General features: G+C 38.3%; 1 protein-coding gene across 1 annotated transcript in view; it reads right to left on the bottom strand.

Moving 5' to 3' along the window:
- Positions 1-16987, bottom strand: part of GFUS (GDP-L-fucose synthase) — a 651262-nt gene that overhangs the window by 61972 nt on the left and 572303 nt on the right. Inside the window, exon 10 of the mRNA XM_044067329.1 lies at positions 13756-13855. Coding sequence (XP_043923264.1) covers positions 13756-13855 — 100 coding nt within the window. The remainder of the gene's footprint in view (positions 1-13755; positions 13856-16987) is intronic.

Consider the following 16987-nt stretch of genomic DNA (forward strand, 5'->3'; position numbering starts at 1 on the left):
CAAGCTGCCAATCATGGGGGTTTACCCAGGATCTTAGTCTGTCTCACAACGTTTTGCTCTGATGGGATGCATAATGCCTGAAGAATCACAGAATGCTGTAAAGACAGCTCCCAGGCCATCACTGCCAACTAGCAAAGAGGATATGACTTTTTACCTCGTTTTCTGAGGGACAACACTGTGGTGTTGTCCGTAACCACAAACCGAGAACTTGGAGTCCATAGGTGATGTAGTATTTTCAAGGCATGGATCACTGCCAATATTTTCTTGATACTAATATGCTTTTGTGCATTTTTAGGACTCCAAGTGGCCTGCAATTGCACTCCCATTGACACCTCCCCAGGTGAAGTCGGATGAATCTGTATGGACAGACTGCATCAAAACAGGTGGGAAGAAACATTCCTGGATTGATACTCACCCATGTTCATCACCACTGTAACTCCTGTCTGATGAAGGGCATCACCAGCAAATGGTAGGTACGAATGTAGGTGCTGGGTCCAACAATTTTGTACATACCACTGAATTTTCCTCGTGCAGATGAGCCAGTGGTATCATGAGAATCATGGACGCCAATCAGTCCTAGAGGTGATACTCCTCCTAGAGAATTCCAGAAACTGTCTGGTAAGTCAGGATCTTGTCTTTGGGAAGAAAGGACATTCATTTGTTGGTGCAGATTAAACACCCCAGGAAAATGAGTCTTTGTAAGGATCTCAGGCATGACTTCCAAAGGTTCCACTTGAACTCTAGCTGGGACAGAAAGATCTAAACCTTCTCTAGTAATTCCAAACACCTGGTTGCAGACTCTGCACAGATCAGCAATCTGTCCAAGTAAGGAAAACTGTCAATGGCAGGAGTCTGGCAGTAAGCCACTACTGGGGCAAGGCATTTCATAAGCACTTGAGGTGCAGTGGATAGCAAAGGAGCAATGCAGAGAAATGACAGTATGAACCAAACACAAAAAATTTCAGATATCTCCTGAAGTGATAAGCAATGGAGATATGATATGTATCTTTCAAGTCCCGGGTCACCATGAAGCAGTGGTCTGGCAGAAGAGGAGCACTGTTTGCAGGGTGAGCATCTTAAACTTGGGGACCTTGATAAAAGTATTCAAAGGATAGGTCCAAGACTGGTCTCCACAACAGCTCTTTTTGGGGAACAGGAAAATTTGTCAGGGTGTCGGGCATGACTTCTGAATATTAAAACATGAACCCTAGCTGAGAGAGTAAGACTGAGACCTTCTCTAGCGATTCCAAACACCTGAATGCAGATCCTGAATGGAGGTGGACGTTCCTTCCACTGTCACCTGTAACCTCTGTCAACAATGTTTCAGAAAACAAATTTAAAAATTCCACTCAGTCGTCCACAGGAAGCCAAAATAAAAATAGAACTGAAATACAAATAAAAACTTTAATACATGTAAAAACAGACTGACGGCAAGCACTTTCGTCCCTCACAGTAAAAGGACTTCTTTAAAACCATCATTCCCAGCTTGTTAACCAGCTCAAATAGGTTTATCAATCAACATTTACATAATTAACTTTGTTACATTATTAAATTGTTAAAATTTCCTCAACATACAAACTAAAAAATAAAATTCTAATAACCTTCTCCCATAACTTATAGAACTAATGCTCTCTCCTTCAAAACAGGAATCAAGTTCATTAAGACCAGGGGGTTAGTGGCATTCAATCTAAGTTGCCACCTTAATTCACTTTTCTTAGTATTATTTTCCCAATACCCACCCATATGGTCTCTTTTAATTAAATCACAGAAGTAACCAACAGGACACACCATCTCTTTTAATTAACTCAACTATTCCAAAAAGAAACTAGTACAACTAGGGGAATTCAAAGTGTGCTTAAATAAAACATTATTGACATTCTTTTTGTCAATAGCATAGATATGTTCATAAATCCGTTTACGCAGGGGCCCTTCAGTTTTCCCTAAATAAAATGCATTGCAACCCTGACAAACAGCCACATACACTAAACCCATGCTTGCACAGTTAGCCTCTGCTAAATTCACTTGCTGCAGTGCATCTCCTACAACCGTGCTCTGCTCATTCATTATATATTGACAATAACTACATGCCCCACATCCTGTTGTACTTTTAGCTGCGCCCTTGAGAAAATGATTAGGGTGTTCCAATAGATATTTAATATTACGCTCCATTTTACATACAAAAGAGGGTCTTTCCCCTGCCACCTTGTTCACATCACTATTACTGTCAAAAACAATCCAATTTTTACTAATAATATTTCTGACCATCAAACCAAAGGGTCCATAAAAAATAACAAAAAACCTCCCTGCACGGAGAAAGTTGCACGGCAAAGTAAATTAGAATAAAAAATAAATAGCCAGCAACAAGGAGGCTGTGAAGTATATTATTTTATTATATTTAATAGTAAGACTTCATAGAACAGACCGGTTTCGGCCCGGAGTTAACCTGGCCTTCTTCAGTGTTACAAAAACAAAAAGACATAAGTCTTAAATAGCAAAAAGTAAATGAGAAAGTAAACATGATTGGCTAACACCTCTACAATGGTTAATCATAAATATTCATTAAGCCCTGGGTTGAAAAGAGCACCAAGTTTAGTTATCCATTTTTTCTCCTTAGTATTTAGTTTGTTATGCCATCCAGATTTGTGGGTACGATCCCCAATAAGCTTATCAATAATAAAAAAATGAAATTTGGCTGTCTTAGATTTTAAAGTGTGTTTATAGAGCACATTAGAAGAGGGTGTATGCAAATTGAGGACGACCGGTGGTTGTGTACCTTAGATGTGAGCTCATTGTATACTAATATCCCTCATTGGGCGGGTTTGGATGCGATCGAATATTGGCTTTATAAATCTAATATATACCAACCCGGTTTTAACACTTTTTTGATTAATCTAACTGAACATGTGCTCACTAAGAATGTGTTCTTTTATGATAAAGAATGTTATCTTCAGATTAAAGGCACTGCTACGGGGGCATCCTTTGCCCCCATTTATGCTGATTTATTCATGGCATACATTGAAGAAATCATCATTTATGATGATACACATAATTTGTATCTGCCAGAAATTGATATTTGGAGTAGATACTTGGATGATTGCTGGATGGTGTGGAGATCCAATATTGAATACCTTCATGAATTTGTGGAATATCTTAATGATAATAAATGGGGAATTCACTTTACCATTAATTTTGATTGGGATCATATCACTTTTCTGGATGTTTTGATATCCAGAAATGATGATAATACCCTTAACACTGAGGTATTTAGAAAATTTCCACAATAAAATACCTTACTCCACGCCTCCAGCTTTCATCCAAAACATATTGCCAGGAACATCCCTAAATCACAGTTTATTAGAATTAGACGCAACTGTTCGGATGAGAACACTTTTCAGTACCATTGTCAGGACCTTTCTGATATATTTATTAATAGGGGCTACAGTTCGGGTTATGTAACCATGGGCTAAGAATCATGCATTGGGTCTGACAAGACAGGAATTGTTGACCTACAAAAATAAACCACTATCTTCCAACACATTATGTTTACTACATATGGGAGAAATACTAACAGGATTACTGATATTATTAGGGACAATTGGAATATACTAAAAGCTGATGCTGCCCTGAATACACTGATACCCTCTTCTTGTTCTTTCTCTTTTAGGAAAGGAAAAAAATTAGGAGCCTATTTTAATCACTATAAGCATCACTCTGACTCTATGTTGCCCCAATTAACTCAAACTACTATTTTGGGTGATAAACTTATTGGCTGTATGCCTTGCGGCCATTGTAATAATTGTAGATACATTTTGAAAACAAAATAATTTACCAGTAAAAACAGTAGTATTGTTTATGACATTAGGTTTTTTGCCAACTGTAACACGGACTGGGTTATCTATATGGCATGTTGCAGTTGTCAATCTTTTTATGTTGGCCAGATGTCTCGACCAATTAAGTTACGTGTCTCTGAGCATTTGAGTGATATCAAATGCAAGAGAACAACTAATGGGCTCTATAAACACACTTTAAGACAGCCAAATTTTATTTTTTTATTATTGATAAGCTTATTGGGGATCATACCCACAAATCTGGATGGCATAACAAACTAAATACTAAGGAGAAAAAATAGATAACTAAACTTGGTGCTCTTTTCAACCCAGGGCTTAATGAATATTTATGATTAACCATTGTAGAGGTGTTAGCCAATCATGTTTACTTTCTCATTTACTTTTGCTATTTAAGACTTCTTATGTCTTTTGGTTTTTGTAACACTGAAGAAGGCCAGGTTAACTCTGGGCCGAAACCGGTCTGTTCTATGAAGTCTTACTATTAAATATAATAAAATAATATACTTCACAGCCCTCCTTGTTGCTGGCTATTTATTTTTTATCCATAAAAAATAACCATAGAACTGTCACCCCGTTCTTTTGTGGTCTGGTTCCTGAATTCACCCCAACCTCCAAAAATCTCCATGCCAATGTTCTAGACCCACTCCTGTGGGTAACCTTTTGCTTTGAACATCTGTATAAGATTTCCAAGCTCCCTTTTGAAATCTGACAAGTCGGAACACATCCTTGCAGCCCGTATCATTTGCCCCCTCAGTATATTCCTTTTGACATAGTGGATGACTACTACTAAAGTCCAAATAACGTTCATAAGAATAAATGTGTGTAAACTTAAAAATACAAACACTAATGAAATAAAAGGAGTTGCGATGGGTTCTAGTTGTGACCCTATATATGCTGATTTGGGGATGATGTCATGGGAAATAAGACATGTTTTTAATTCCGGTTTCAGAATTATTTGTACCTCTACTAATGTTACCTTGATGACATTTATTATGTGGAAATGTGAAAAGAATGTGGCAGAAGAGTTTGTGGATTACATTAACAATGCTTGCATTTAAGTTTACACATGTTTTTCTTACGATGTAATCGACTATTTAGATGTAAGGTTGACTAAATGTTTGAACAAGGATAGTTTTACATCTAAGATATACAGGAAGCCCACATATTCCAATTGTTTTTGGACTTTAGTAGTAGTCATCCACTTTATGTCAAAAGGAATATAGTGAGGAGGCAAATGATACGGGCTGCAAGGATGTGTTCTGACTTGGATTTCAAAAGGGAGCTTGGGAATCTTATACAGATGTTCCAAGCAAGAGGTTACCCACAGGAGTGGGTCTGGAACATTGGAATGGAGATTTTTGGAGGTTGGGGTACAAAGTACACCCCTATTTTAGGTAGTTCTTTAGAAATTGGGAACCAGACCTCAAAAGAATGAGGGGGGGGGGCAATTTTTCTAATTCTATGGTTATTTTTTACGGACCCTTTGGGAAGATGGTCAGAAATATTATTAGTAAAAATTGGATTATTTTTGACAATAATAGTGATGTGAACAAAATGGTAGGAGAAAGACCCTCTTTTTTACACAAAATGGGGCAGGATATTAAAACCTATTGGAACACCCTAATAATTTTTCCAAGGGCACAAGTAAAAGTACAACAAGATGTGGGGCAAGTAATTATTGTCAATATATAATGAATGATCAAAGCACGATTGTAGGTGATCCACTACAAGTGAATTTAGCAGGGGGTAATTGTGCAAGCAAGGGTTTAGTGTATGTGGCTGTTTGCCAGGGTTGCAATGCATTTTATTTAGGGAAAACTAAAAGACCCCTGCGTGAATGGATTTATGAACATATTTATGCTATTGACAACAACAATGTTAATGTTTTATTTAAGCACACTTTGAATTCCCCTAGTTATACTAAGTTTCTTTTTGGAATAGTTGAGTTAATTAAAAGAGACCATATAGGTGGGTATTGGGAAAAATAATACTGACAAAAGTGAATTAAGGTGGCAACTTAGACTGAATGCCACTAACCTCCCTGGTCTTAATGAACATATTTCCTTGATTCCTATTTTGAAGAAGATAGCATTAGTTCTATAAATTATGGGAGAATGGTATTGGAATTTTATTTTATTGTGCACGTTGAGGAAGTTTTAACAATTTAATAATGTAACAAATTAATTAATTATGTAAATGTTGTTGATTGATAAACCTAATCTGAACTGGTTAACAAGCTGGGAATGATGGATTTGAAGAAGTCCTGTTACTGTCAGGGACAAAAGTGCTTGCTGTCAGTCTGCTTTTACATGTATTAAAGTTTTTATTCGTATTTCAATTCTATTTTTATTTCGGCTACCTGTGGGACACTGAGCAGAATTTTTAAGTTTCAGGTCTGTTTTTATTTTTTATGTATTTATTTTACACGCTGTGGTTGTATTCAGTGTTTCAGAAAACAATGATGGCCATGTCACATTGCTGAAAGCTAACTTTCACAATGGGGAACTCGAAGAGGAACTTGGGAATGACCGGCACTGAGCCTTGGCACAGTCATACGTTGGGAGGGGTTTCCTTTCCAAAAGGGTATCTTTTTGGGGAAAGAACCCCTCTTGTTAAGTTTGGGGGAGTTCATGTCCTGCCATTTCCATTTGATGGCTTGGTTTGTGTTTGGTTAGTACTTCTGTTTCTTTAGCCGTCTAAAATTATTTTGTTTATTGGAAGAAAGCTTGAGAATATGAAACATTTTAGACACCACTTGCATCGATTTACCTTTGTCATTCCAGTGTTTAAGGATCTGATCAGATACTGTACCAAAGAATATTCATCAAGCAGAGCATTCAAAATTTCATTTTTTAAGTTATCAGAAAAGTTTTGGCTGTGCAGTGAAGCACACCTCCTTACCACAACTGATGTTGCTACATTTCTAGAAACAGTATCTGCCCCCTCCAAGGCACTCTTTAAAGCATGTTTAGACACTTAAGAAATATTGGAAACAATCTCTTAAACATAATCTTTCTGTTCAGCAGGTAACGATGCAGCAATCTTGTCTGAACTACACATACACCTCAACAGAAGCTGCCACATAAAACTCATAATTAAACACATTAAAAACTACCATGCTGGACTGTACTAGCTCCTTTTCCTAAGATTCTAAACACTTGCCTTGTTTATCTTGAGGGACTAGGTTTGATGAAGACACAGTTTTTATTGGAAGTTGCTGGAACACAGGATCAGGGGCAACAGATAAGGAAACTTGGGGGCCTGGCATGGCCAAGCACACCACTTTTTTTTTCAGGAAGAGACTCATTCAGCAGAGGAGAATTACAAGCCTTTTTAAAAACATCGTCCATCACTGGGATCAATGGACAGAATGTCACCATATCAGAGGCCTTTCAGGAGCAGCAGAAGATTGTTCCCATATGAATACATCCCTAAATCTATCCAACATTTAGGAAAAAAGAAAACATGTTTGGTTTTCTGAACCTTTTCATCCTCAGAGTAAACTGGCTGATGAGACTGACACTTACGAAACCTCAGATTGTGGACCTTGGATGTCTGAATGCTGGTGGGAGCTCAGGCATTACTTAAGGTTTGCACCCTGTAATTAATGTCTGGAATAATGGATCTTGCCAGTGCTACCAGCTCATGTGAAAACACAGCCAGAGACTGTTGCCCTGCAGTGTGGTGGGACTTCTTCCTCTGTTTTGCATGCACTATACTAATGGGAGAATCCCCAGGGGGAGATGTATAAACACAGGCAACAGTCTCACCACCCCTGAATTTCCCTGGAGCTAAAGAGTTATTCTTCCTTATTTGAAGCGGGCAATGGTATGGCCCAAAAGGACATATCTGACCAGTGAGTCATGCACAGTTGTGGCATTAACACCACACCAGAGGACCTGGAGGCAGACGATGAGTGATCCAATAGCCTGGCCAAAGCTACTGCAGTCACAAGCCATAGGCTCAGACATAATTCTTGTTTTACTTCTGTGTTTGTTTAGGTGCACATGGCGGTGGTGGTGGGGTTGGGACATAATATCAGAGTCCATCAATTTGGGGGGACAAAAATCTGGCCAAGAAATACTAATGAAGGGCTGCATTGCCAGCCCAGTAAAAAAATGGACAAATCCCACTATTATGCCTCTAAATAGTAATCTAAAGTCTATTTCTGTAGGAATATTTTTCTGAACACTGCACTGAATAAAAAAGGCAATTGTTTCAGTAACACAGTTTAAAACACAAAATACATGCCACAAAAGTCTCCTAATCTTAATTAAAAAATGCTAGTTTCAGACACAAATGACTGGAAATAGCATAAAACTGCCTTAGACAAAAAATAAAGTATAAACGTATGAAAAATTCCTGTCAGAAGTTTAATATACAAAATGGTGGAAAACTTGCAATTTAAACGAAAAAATTGTGCTGTAGACCTCTTTGATCACTTTAAATATTCAGAATCCCAAAGGAAAAAAATGCAAAATCAGATCGTTTTCCTGCCAAAACTTTCAAATGAAGCTTATAAACAGTACAAGCCGTATACTGAAAATAAGCACATGCAATTTACCAGTACAGAAAAAAAGTCAAATAGAAGAGACTATTCATGCACCAAGAAAAAAAAAAAAGGGCAAAGGGAGAAAATAAAAACCCAAAAAGGTTTATTATTTGAGCTTAGCCGTTGAAGAAATCCAGAGTAAGGAGCAATCTTCCAAGAGATCCTGGAAGGCTCCTGTCTGTGGGCTTGTAAGGCAGTCTATGTACCACCGGAAGATTGGTCTATCATACTCACAGACAGGCAAGTTGTAGGGACTCTGAGATTTAGCAGACTGCCAGAGGATGGCAGCGGGGCACTACTACCCAAATGCCAATTAGGAAGTGTGTTTGTTGAACATCTAATGTTATAAGTTTATTTACACAACTGCACTATGTTCTTCATATTAATAACTGCTGCAGTAGCCTTAGCTATAGGGGTAGATTACCACAGCTTAAAAGAACGGGAAGGTGGAAGGGAATGGGTCCAACAGCCATAGCAGAATGAGCCTTGACCCTGCCTGGAACAGTTTTATTTAAATGGGGATAACAAAATGTAATAGACTGAAACAACCATTTGGAAATGGTCTGCTTTAACACAGGCTGTCCCTTCCTGCTTTCACAAGAAATAAATAACTGATCAGAAGTTCTGAAAGACTTTGTTCTTTCAAGATAGTACCAGAGTTGTATGTGGACGTTCAAGGTATGAAGTATCTGTTCTTCATATTTTGGGGTTCGTAGATTAGTACTAAGATAACTGCCCTTGCGAGCCATTTTAAGCCTAGCCAATTATCCCTTGTGAGACTCAAACCCTGCACCTTGTGTTTGTAAGGCAAACACCTTAACCATTAGGCCACCCTCCCAACCCTCCTGGAAAGAAAATGGGAAGATGGACAGATTGTCTTAAAGTAAACTTGGGATACTACTTTACAAATATATTTTTATTTATTTATCGCATTCCTTTTGACTGGATTAGTTCCACAAAGCTAGTAGCCTTTTTTCAGGGGAGAACTGAGGTGGTATTCATATAACTGAGGGAAATTTAGTCAGGGCATCAGGAATTTCCCCCCTTATCTTTTTGATAGGTGCTGTGGAATCTTTTACAGCCACCTGAGCTCCCACCAACTTAAGCAAATGGGAATTTTTTTTAATGTTTTATTTAGATCCCGGTGAGAAGCCACAGGTTTTATGGAAGGCTTCTAACATAGCCCCCCTTTCAAACACATTTTCACACAAGACCTGCATCGAAAGAGGGGGATCCATGGGCAGACATGCTGAAATGAACCCTGATGGAGGTGTAAGATAGGCTATAGGATAGTAACTCACACAATACTGTAAAACAAGAGAAAACTAACCCTGAATGGGTAGCAGTTGCTTTGTTGGCAACAACTAGAAAACTTTTTCCATTTGTCTTTACATGATAGCAGACTTTCCTGAATTAATACCTCCTGCAGTTCCTTAGAAAAGAGGCGCTAAAATATATTAAGAACCTATCATCTAGGCAATCAGTTGCAGTTGTTTGGTACTGGGATGCATTATACACCCCTGATCATATGTGAGTTAATAAAGTCTATGAGGAGGGGCTTGTGGCAAATGTCTCTGGTCAATTCCAAAAGGGAGAACCACTGTTGCTTGGTTCAGAAGGGAGTCATCACAATGAGCCTTGGGGAATCCTCCTTCTGAATCATCAGAGGTACCCTAAAAATCAGTAGAAAGGATGGAAAAGCATCCAGGAACATTATTTTCCAAGGAAAAGAATGGGCAACGTGTCTTCCAGTCCTTCTAGCAATTGAGTCCTGGAACAGAATTTAGTGCCATTTAGAAAGGAGGCAAAAAGGTCTATCCAGGAAATTCCCCACAGATGGATCAAATCTTGGAAGACCCCCAATTCAGTTTCCATTCACAAAGCTCTGCCATGGTCCTGCTCAGCTAATTTGTCACACAGTTTTGCTCTGATAGAATATAAGATCCCTGTAGACTGAAACTGAGCTGTAAAGCTATATCTCATGCCAACATGGCTAGTCTGCATAGGGTTCTCCCCTTGCTTGTTTATTCACCACATCACTGTGGTACTGTCTAACTATTTAAAGAGGTCCCAGTGATCACAGATGATTTTGACAGTTTAGAGCCTTTGAAAGAGTTAGTATCTCATTTATGTTATGTGTTTTGGTCTGTCTTCCTTGTCCCAAAGACCCTGCACTTTTAGGGCCACTGACAGCTTCCCAGACAAAGTCTGAGGTGTCTGTAGTAACTGATTGCTTTGGAGCAGGAAGGGATAAACAGGATATCTGGATTCTGAAAGATTTCACATCTCCAAAAAGTGATTTCCCAATTCACAAATCCTAGGACTGGGATTTGAATAGACAATGGGTGTTGATGCCAGGACCAAAGAGATTTTAGACATCATTTTATCTGTCTCATGTGAAGTCGTGCAAGAGGTATCATGAGGATCATAATAAGCCATGGGACCCAAAATCCTGAGGTATTCCCTTCTTGTGACACAAGTCTGAGTTGAAACCCCAGGAACAGATTTAAATACAGATGGACCTTTTTCCCCTCTGGAAGAAAAGCTCTTTGTACTGAGGTGTCTAGCTTGCACCCCGCAAACACAGTCTTGTGTGACGGAGTCAAAAATGTCTTTTGAATATTCTCTTGGAAAACAAACTTGAGAAAGAGATCTCTTACCTGGGACCAATACACTTTCAAAAAGTCTCTGCAAAGATAAGCAAGTTGTCTAAATATGGAAAAATGGCTCAAAAGGGTAATGCAGAGAAAAGAATGTGATCCAGACACACAACCTTAAATACCCAAAATCTGGATGAACAGGAATGTGATGATATGTATCTTTTAAATCTAAGGTTACTAAAAAAAACACAAATGAAGAAGGGTAACAGGTTGTGAAGTGAACATATTTTGAACATGAGTACTGTCGGAAACTGGAAAATAAAAACAGAATGGACAAAAGCCCGGCACTACAAAATAAAAACATGAAAACATGAAAAAATCTGAAATCCACTGTGTCATTCCTTCAAACCAACATTTTATTACACTGACTGAGCACTTTCATCTGTTCACATTCAGATGTCATCAGACTCTGGCTACATGATTACAACTCGGCTCATAAAATAGTACACAAAACATGACATCATCTAAAACACATCTAATTATGTCCCTTCTTTAAAATTAAATGTTGTCCTTGGTCTTTAGCCTCTGTTCATTTAAAATACATTGAACATGAATATTGTTCATTCAAGCCTGATAAAATTATGGTATTTTATCTTATTTGCCACTCATATTCTTTGGTGTCTAACATGTACTTAGCATTCCTGCTCCTAGTGTTGGGTTCTATAGCATCTAATGCATAAAAATAAACTTTTTAAAAACCTGTGCATTTTAAAGGATGTCTATGCAAAGTACTTTTACTATTCTTTTTGATTGCATTTCAGTGTTCATATATCCTTGAACTCAATTTCCTTGTACTCGTGCTCACATAAAATGCCTGGCATGCCAGACACCACTTAGTAATATAAATTACAGTAAAAGTATTACAATTGCAATACTTTGGTGCAACATAACTTTCTTCTGCATTCAACAAAAAAGGACCATTTGTTACAAATCTGCACTGATTACACATATTACAGGAGTATGTTCCATTTATTCTTAAATCACTTCCTTCTGTCTCCCCTGTCTTTCACTATTCTTAATGCTGTAACATTTTTTATTTATAATAATGGGTGCATTACCTACCACTTTATCCACTATAGGATCTCCAGCCAAAATCCATAACTGCTGGAGTGCCAAGTGCTAACTGAAGACACCTGTATGCTGGTTTGAAGTAACACAGTGGATTTCATATTTGTTCTTGTTTTTATTTTGTTATTTTTAAAGTCTGCTGCCAGGCATTTCTTCACTCTATTTTTCTTCTTTCTCTAAAACTATTCTGGCAGTTTTCACTGGTGCATGTTCCATTAAACTGACTGGTGCATGTTCCATTAAACTGACTGAACAGAATAGTGAAAATGAGTACTCGAAGCGACTCTGAAACCTGCACACTGGACCACCATAGTACCTTCTTCTCAGGAGTACTGTGGTCTGATGTATAGCCTGCCATCTTTGTTAAACAGCCACTGTACGGATATGGGTAATCCTACTGAAAAGGAAGGGACAGTAGAAAACTCTGTCACTGACAATACCGTACTGTTTGACAACATAGGCAGAACTGATATGGAGGGTCCACATATTCCTTCACAAATCATCATTTCCGCTAGTGACTTGCTTAATGATGAATATGTGGATCCTAGCCTGATGGCTCCATTATCTGCACTCAACTAGCCCATTAAGTCAATAGTAACAGGATCCGGGCAACCTCAGGCTAGGTGACAGCCCTATGGTACATTCATTCCTGTTACAAAATCCCAATGAGCTCATCTGCTAAATGTCACTGATTCATAGACAGTGGGTCATCTTGCTTGTCCTAAAGGGTGCCCTACCCTCTCCTCCAGTGAAGCACTCTCACCCCATGTGGCATCTCTTCTGGGCTTCACTATGTGCTGCTCTCCAAGTGGAAGCATGTCTCTGTCTACTGAATTCCACTAGATTTACTGTGCAACTGCCCTTCCCTTTGGGGGCTTGCCAAGTTTGAAATCCATAGGGTGCAACACCTAGTGCACCTGATAAGTATCAGCCATGTGGTGAGTCACAGTTCCCTCACTCCCCCCAAGATGGGTCAGCTGGCAATGGCTACTCATTACCATTTTCTCCAGGCAGCTTTTATAGCTAACCAAGCCACTACTAGAACTCAGGTCGCCTGTGATTTATCGAGAGCTTTAGCCCTCTGAACCACAAAGCCAGCCCTCAACACCAGCTAATATTAGTTTTACAGCAGCCTTGTGCTAGCTAATGTCCAAGCAACTGTTCATGTTAGGCAGAGAATGACATTCAAAAAAGAGGCACAACTGTTTGTAGGAACATACCAGAATCAAACACTAGGAAAGGGGTGATTACCCATAAATTACTTGCATAAGTAACACTGCCTTGAAGACCTGTCTTAATACAGTCATACTCTTACAGGTAGTTGTCATAATACAGTCATACTGTTACAGATAGTGTTCCTTTAGAATGGGGTGTGTTTTGCTCTTGTGGTGTACACATAAAATCTTTCTTACCAGAAAGTATAACACAGTAAAACAATGTGGGATAATTCAGTAATGTATGAGACAGGATTATGTATCATCAGAACAATTACCTCGAAGAGTTCAACAGACTTTGGTGAACCATTGCCCAGGTCTGCACTGCGATACAAAACAGCACAGCTATCTGGACTGTTGAATCTTGCCAAAAGATGTAGCTTTATATACTTGAAAAGACTGAATATAAGTACCTTGTTTAAATGGGGTAAATCTGAATTCTGGCAAATATTTCTTGAGTTTGCTGTTGCTGGCTGTTTTCTTGAACTGGCCATCAGATTTAGATGTATCAAACTGAAGCAAACAAGTTAAGAAAAACAAAACAAGACAGTTTTTGAGAGTTTTCTTATGTTTCTATCTTGGAAATCCAACAGCTGTTGCTGCTAAAAATGTATTTTTTTTTTGTTGATTTACTTTCTAGTTAACCTTACGTTTTAATTTTTTTACTCCATACTTACAGTTGCTCTCTCTGGAAACCAGTGTAGTTTAAACCTTGTGAACAGAAGTTTCACCTCAAGTTTGACTCTCTGCTTAGCCATATTTTCATCAAAATATTTTTGAATGACTTTCTTCATTAAAGATGACACAAAATATATATGATTAATCTCCTTCACATTCTTTAAATGTACACAAGCCTATTTACAATGAATCAGTAAGCTTGGCTAACAAACATATTTGGTTCATTGTTCACATACAAATACCCAGAGCAGAATATTAGATTACAGTCTATTAGAGGACATCAAAAAGAAAATGCTAATTTCTGTTATTAACTTGGAAGCATTCTAGTAAATCATCGACTATCCTTTCTCAACATTTTAGTAAACTACCAAATGGCTGGGAAATTATTAACTTTCTTTTTAAACAAAAACTTTTTTTTTTATTCTTATTATAATGTCATTTAGTACAACTGGTAAGGGAACCAAAAACTACAAATTCGGGTTTACTTATGAACTTCTACCACTACTATTTACAGAGATAAAACTAAAAATAAGACAAAACATTTTTAAAAAATCATTGTAAATGAGCTGTGTGATTAGGTTCCAAAGTCTTGAAAAAATTAACCTTGATAAATACCTTTCTGTTGTAAGAAAGGTGTACAACAAAGTTTGTTAAGCACCTTTCAGATCTGTTATGCTCTACTGTCACGGTATGGCATAAGCAGCATCTACCACAAAACAGTGCTAGAAAGTTAAAATAGCTTTACAAGCTTTAATACAATTCTTGTCTGGGAGGTAGTGCTAAGCTTTCAAATGTGAAAAAAAATGAAAGTTATGTACTTACCATAACATTAGATTTGTGTTGTATTCCTTCCATTCCTCTACTTATGGGTTTGGGTTCCGATGTTGGATCCAATGCTCAGGCTCCTCCATCTACCGATAATCCCCTTGCACAGAAGGAGTTACCTCAGATTGAGTTTGTTTTCTTTTGAAACATCTAAAATTATCCTTAATAGACATGAATAAGAATATACACTGAAGTTGAAGAGTAATGGTGAAGAAATGGTGGAGAAACTAGCTAAATCTTCAGGAGCCAAGGCCAATTCAGTCAGACTCTTCCAAGGCAGGCACAACTGAAAAAACAAGATTATATGACAGAATTGCAACATGGAAGGGGATAAAGGCACGTTAGTAGAGGAATGGATGGAATACAACACAGAGCTAACATTATGGAAAGTACATAACTTAGATCTGATGTTGTCTTTTCCGTCAATTCCTCTACTTATGCGGCAAAGTCCCAAGCTACTTGAACTCCCAGGTGGTCTCATAGAAGGATATTCCTGAGCACAGCTTAACCAAAGGAATTTGGACCTGAACTGAACGTACGGTATGTAATAAGAAAGGAAAGTGTGAACTTTAGACCAGGTGGCTGCAGCACAAATGTCATCTATGGGGACAGTGGAGAAAAAGGTAGTGGAGGAGGCAATTGATGTTGAAGGTTGGGAGGGTGGTCTAATGGTTAAGGTGTTTGCCTTGCAAACACAAGGTGCAGGGTTTGAATCTCACAAGGGGTAATTGGCTAGGCTTAAAATGGCTCGCAAAGGCAGTTAGCTTAGTACTAATCTATGAACCTATGAATGATATGGGTTTACAATGAACAGACAATTCCTTCTGTTGATAGAAAAAGGAAATACATTGCGTAAGCCATCTAGATAGGGATACTTTGGATACAGCTTCATCCAATTTAGAACTCGAAAAGAAAATGAAAAGCTGATTAGACTTCCTGAATGGAGCAGTGTGATGTAAGTAAAAATGCAGTTGATGACAAACATTCAGCAGATGTAAGGTATAGTCACCCTTGTTATAGAAATTTGGGAAACATACTGACAGAGTAATGACTTGACTGATGATGAATTTGGAAGCCACTTTTGGTAGGATGGATGGGTTTTTCTCAAATATGCAATCTCTTTATGAAAAGTCAAATAAAGTTTGTAAGAAAGTGCATATAGGTTAGAAATTCTTCTGGCAGAAGTTACAGCTACCAAAAATAAGGTTTTCCAGGACAGACACTTCAGATCAGTCTTAGCAGAAGGTTCAAAGGGGGTCCCCATCAAGGACTGCAACACAATGGTGATGTATGACAGAAATGGATCCCTGAGTGGAGGACATAGAAGGAACGTATCCTGGAGAAAAGCCTTGGATAGTCTAAGAGATGCTAAGGGGCTGTGATCTTCTCCAATGCCAAAAGAAGAAATGGCAGCTACCTGAACTTAATCAGTGAAATAATTATCCCCCTTCTTGAAAGAGGTGAACAGGAGTTGACAATAGGTCAAAATCTTTCTGCTGCCCAAATAGAAAATCTTTTCCATTTGATTTTGTATTCCTTCCTAGTCAAAGAATATGTGAGAAAGATAAAATATTTATGGCATTAATGGAAAGCCTGGACAGCTAAATCATGGGAATTGGAGAAACCATGCAGTTAGTCCGAGTGTCCAAATGGCTGTGTGAGATATTAAGTTTGGGTTTGAATCCAAGTCTCAGGGAGGGTGAACTAGATGAGGCTGGAGGAAGGGAAACCAAACCTGTTGAGGTCAATGATGGACTAATATAAGGATTACTGAGATCTTCAGCTCTGAGGTTTTAAGAAACTTTAAAATCAGAGGGAAAGGGGGGAATATAAATAAGTCCAGGGGGCCAAGAGTGCATCAAAGCATCCCTAGTAACTCCCCTACACTGGAGATCAGAGCAAAGAACTTGTTGCATTTGGTGTACAGAGCAGAAGTGAAGAGATCACAAGGACAGCCCCAACAGCTGAAAATCTGCTCTGCCACTAAGGGATTAAGGGATCACTTATGAGGGAGCAGAATGGATCTAGTTAACCTGTCTGCCAGAATGCTGGACTTCCACAGGATATACATTGCTACAAATCATTGAAGTTCTCCCATTGCCATACTCTCATGATCTCAAGACACAAGAGATAAGACATGGT

The sequence above is a fragment of the Protopterus annectens genome, chromosome 3.part1 (genome assembly GCF_019279795.1).
Source record: "Protopterus annectens isolate FY-2018-M chromosome 3.part1, PAN1.0, whole genome shotgun sequence".
Classification (NCBI taxonomy): Eukaryota; Metazoa; Chordata; order Ceratodontiformes; family Protopteridae; genus Protopterus; species Protopterus annectens.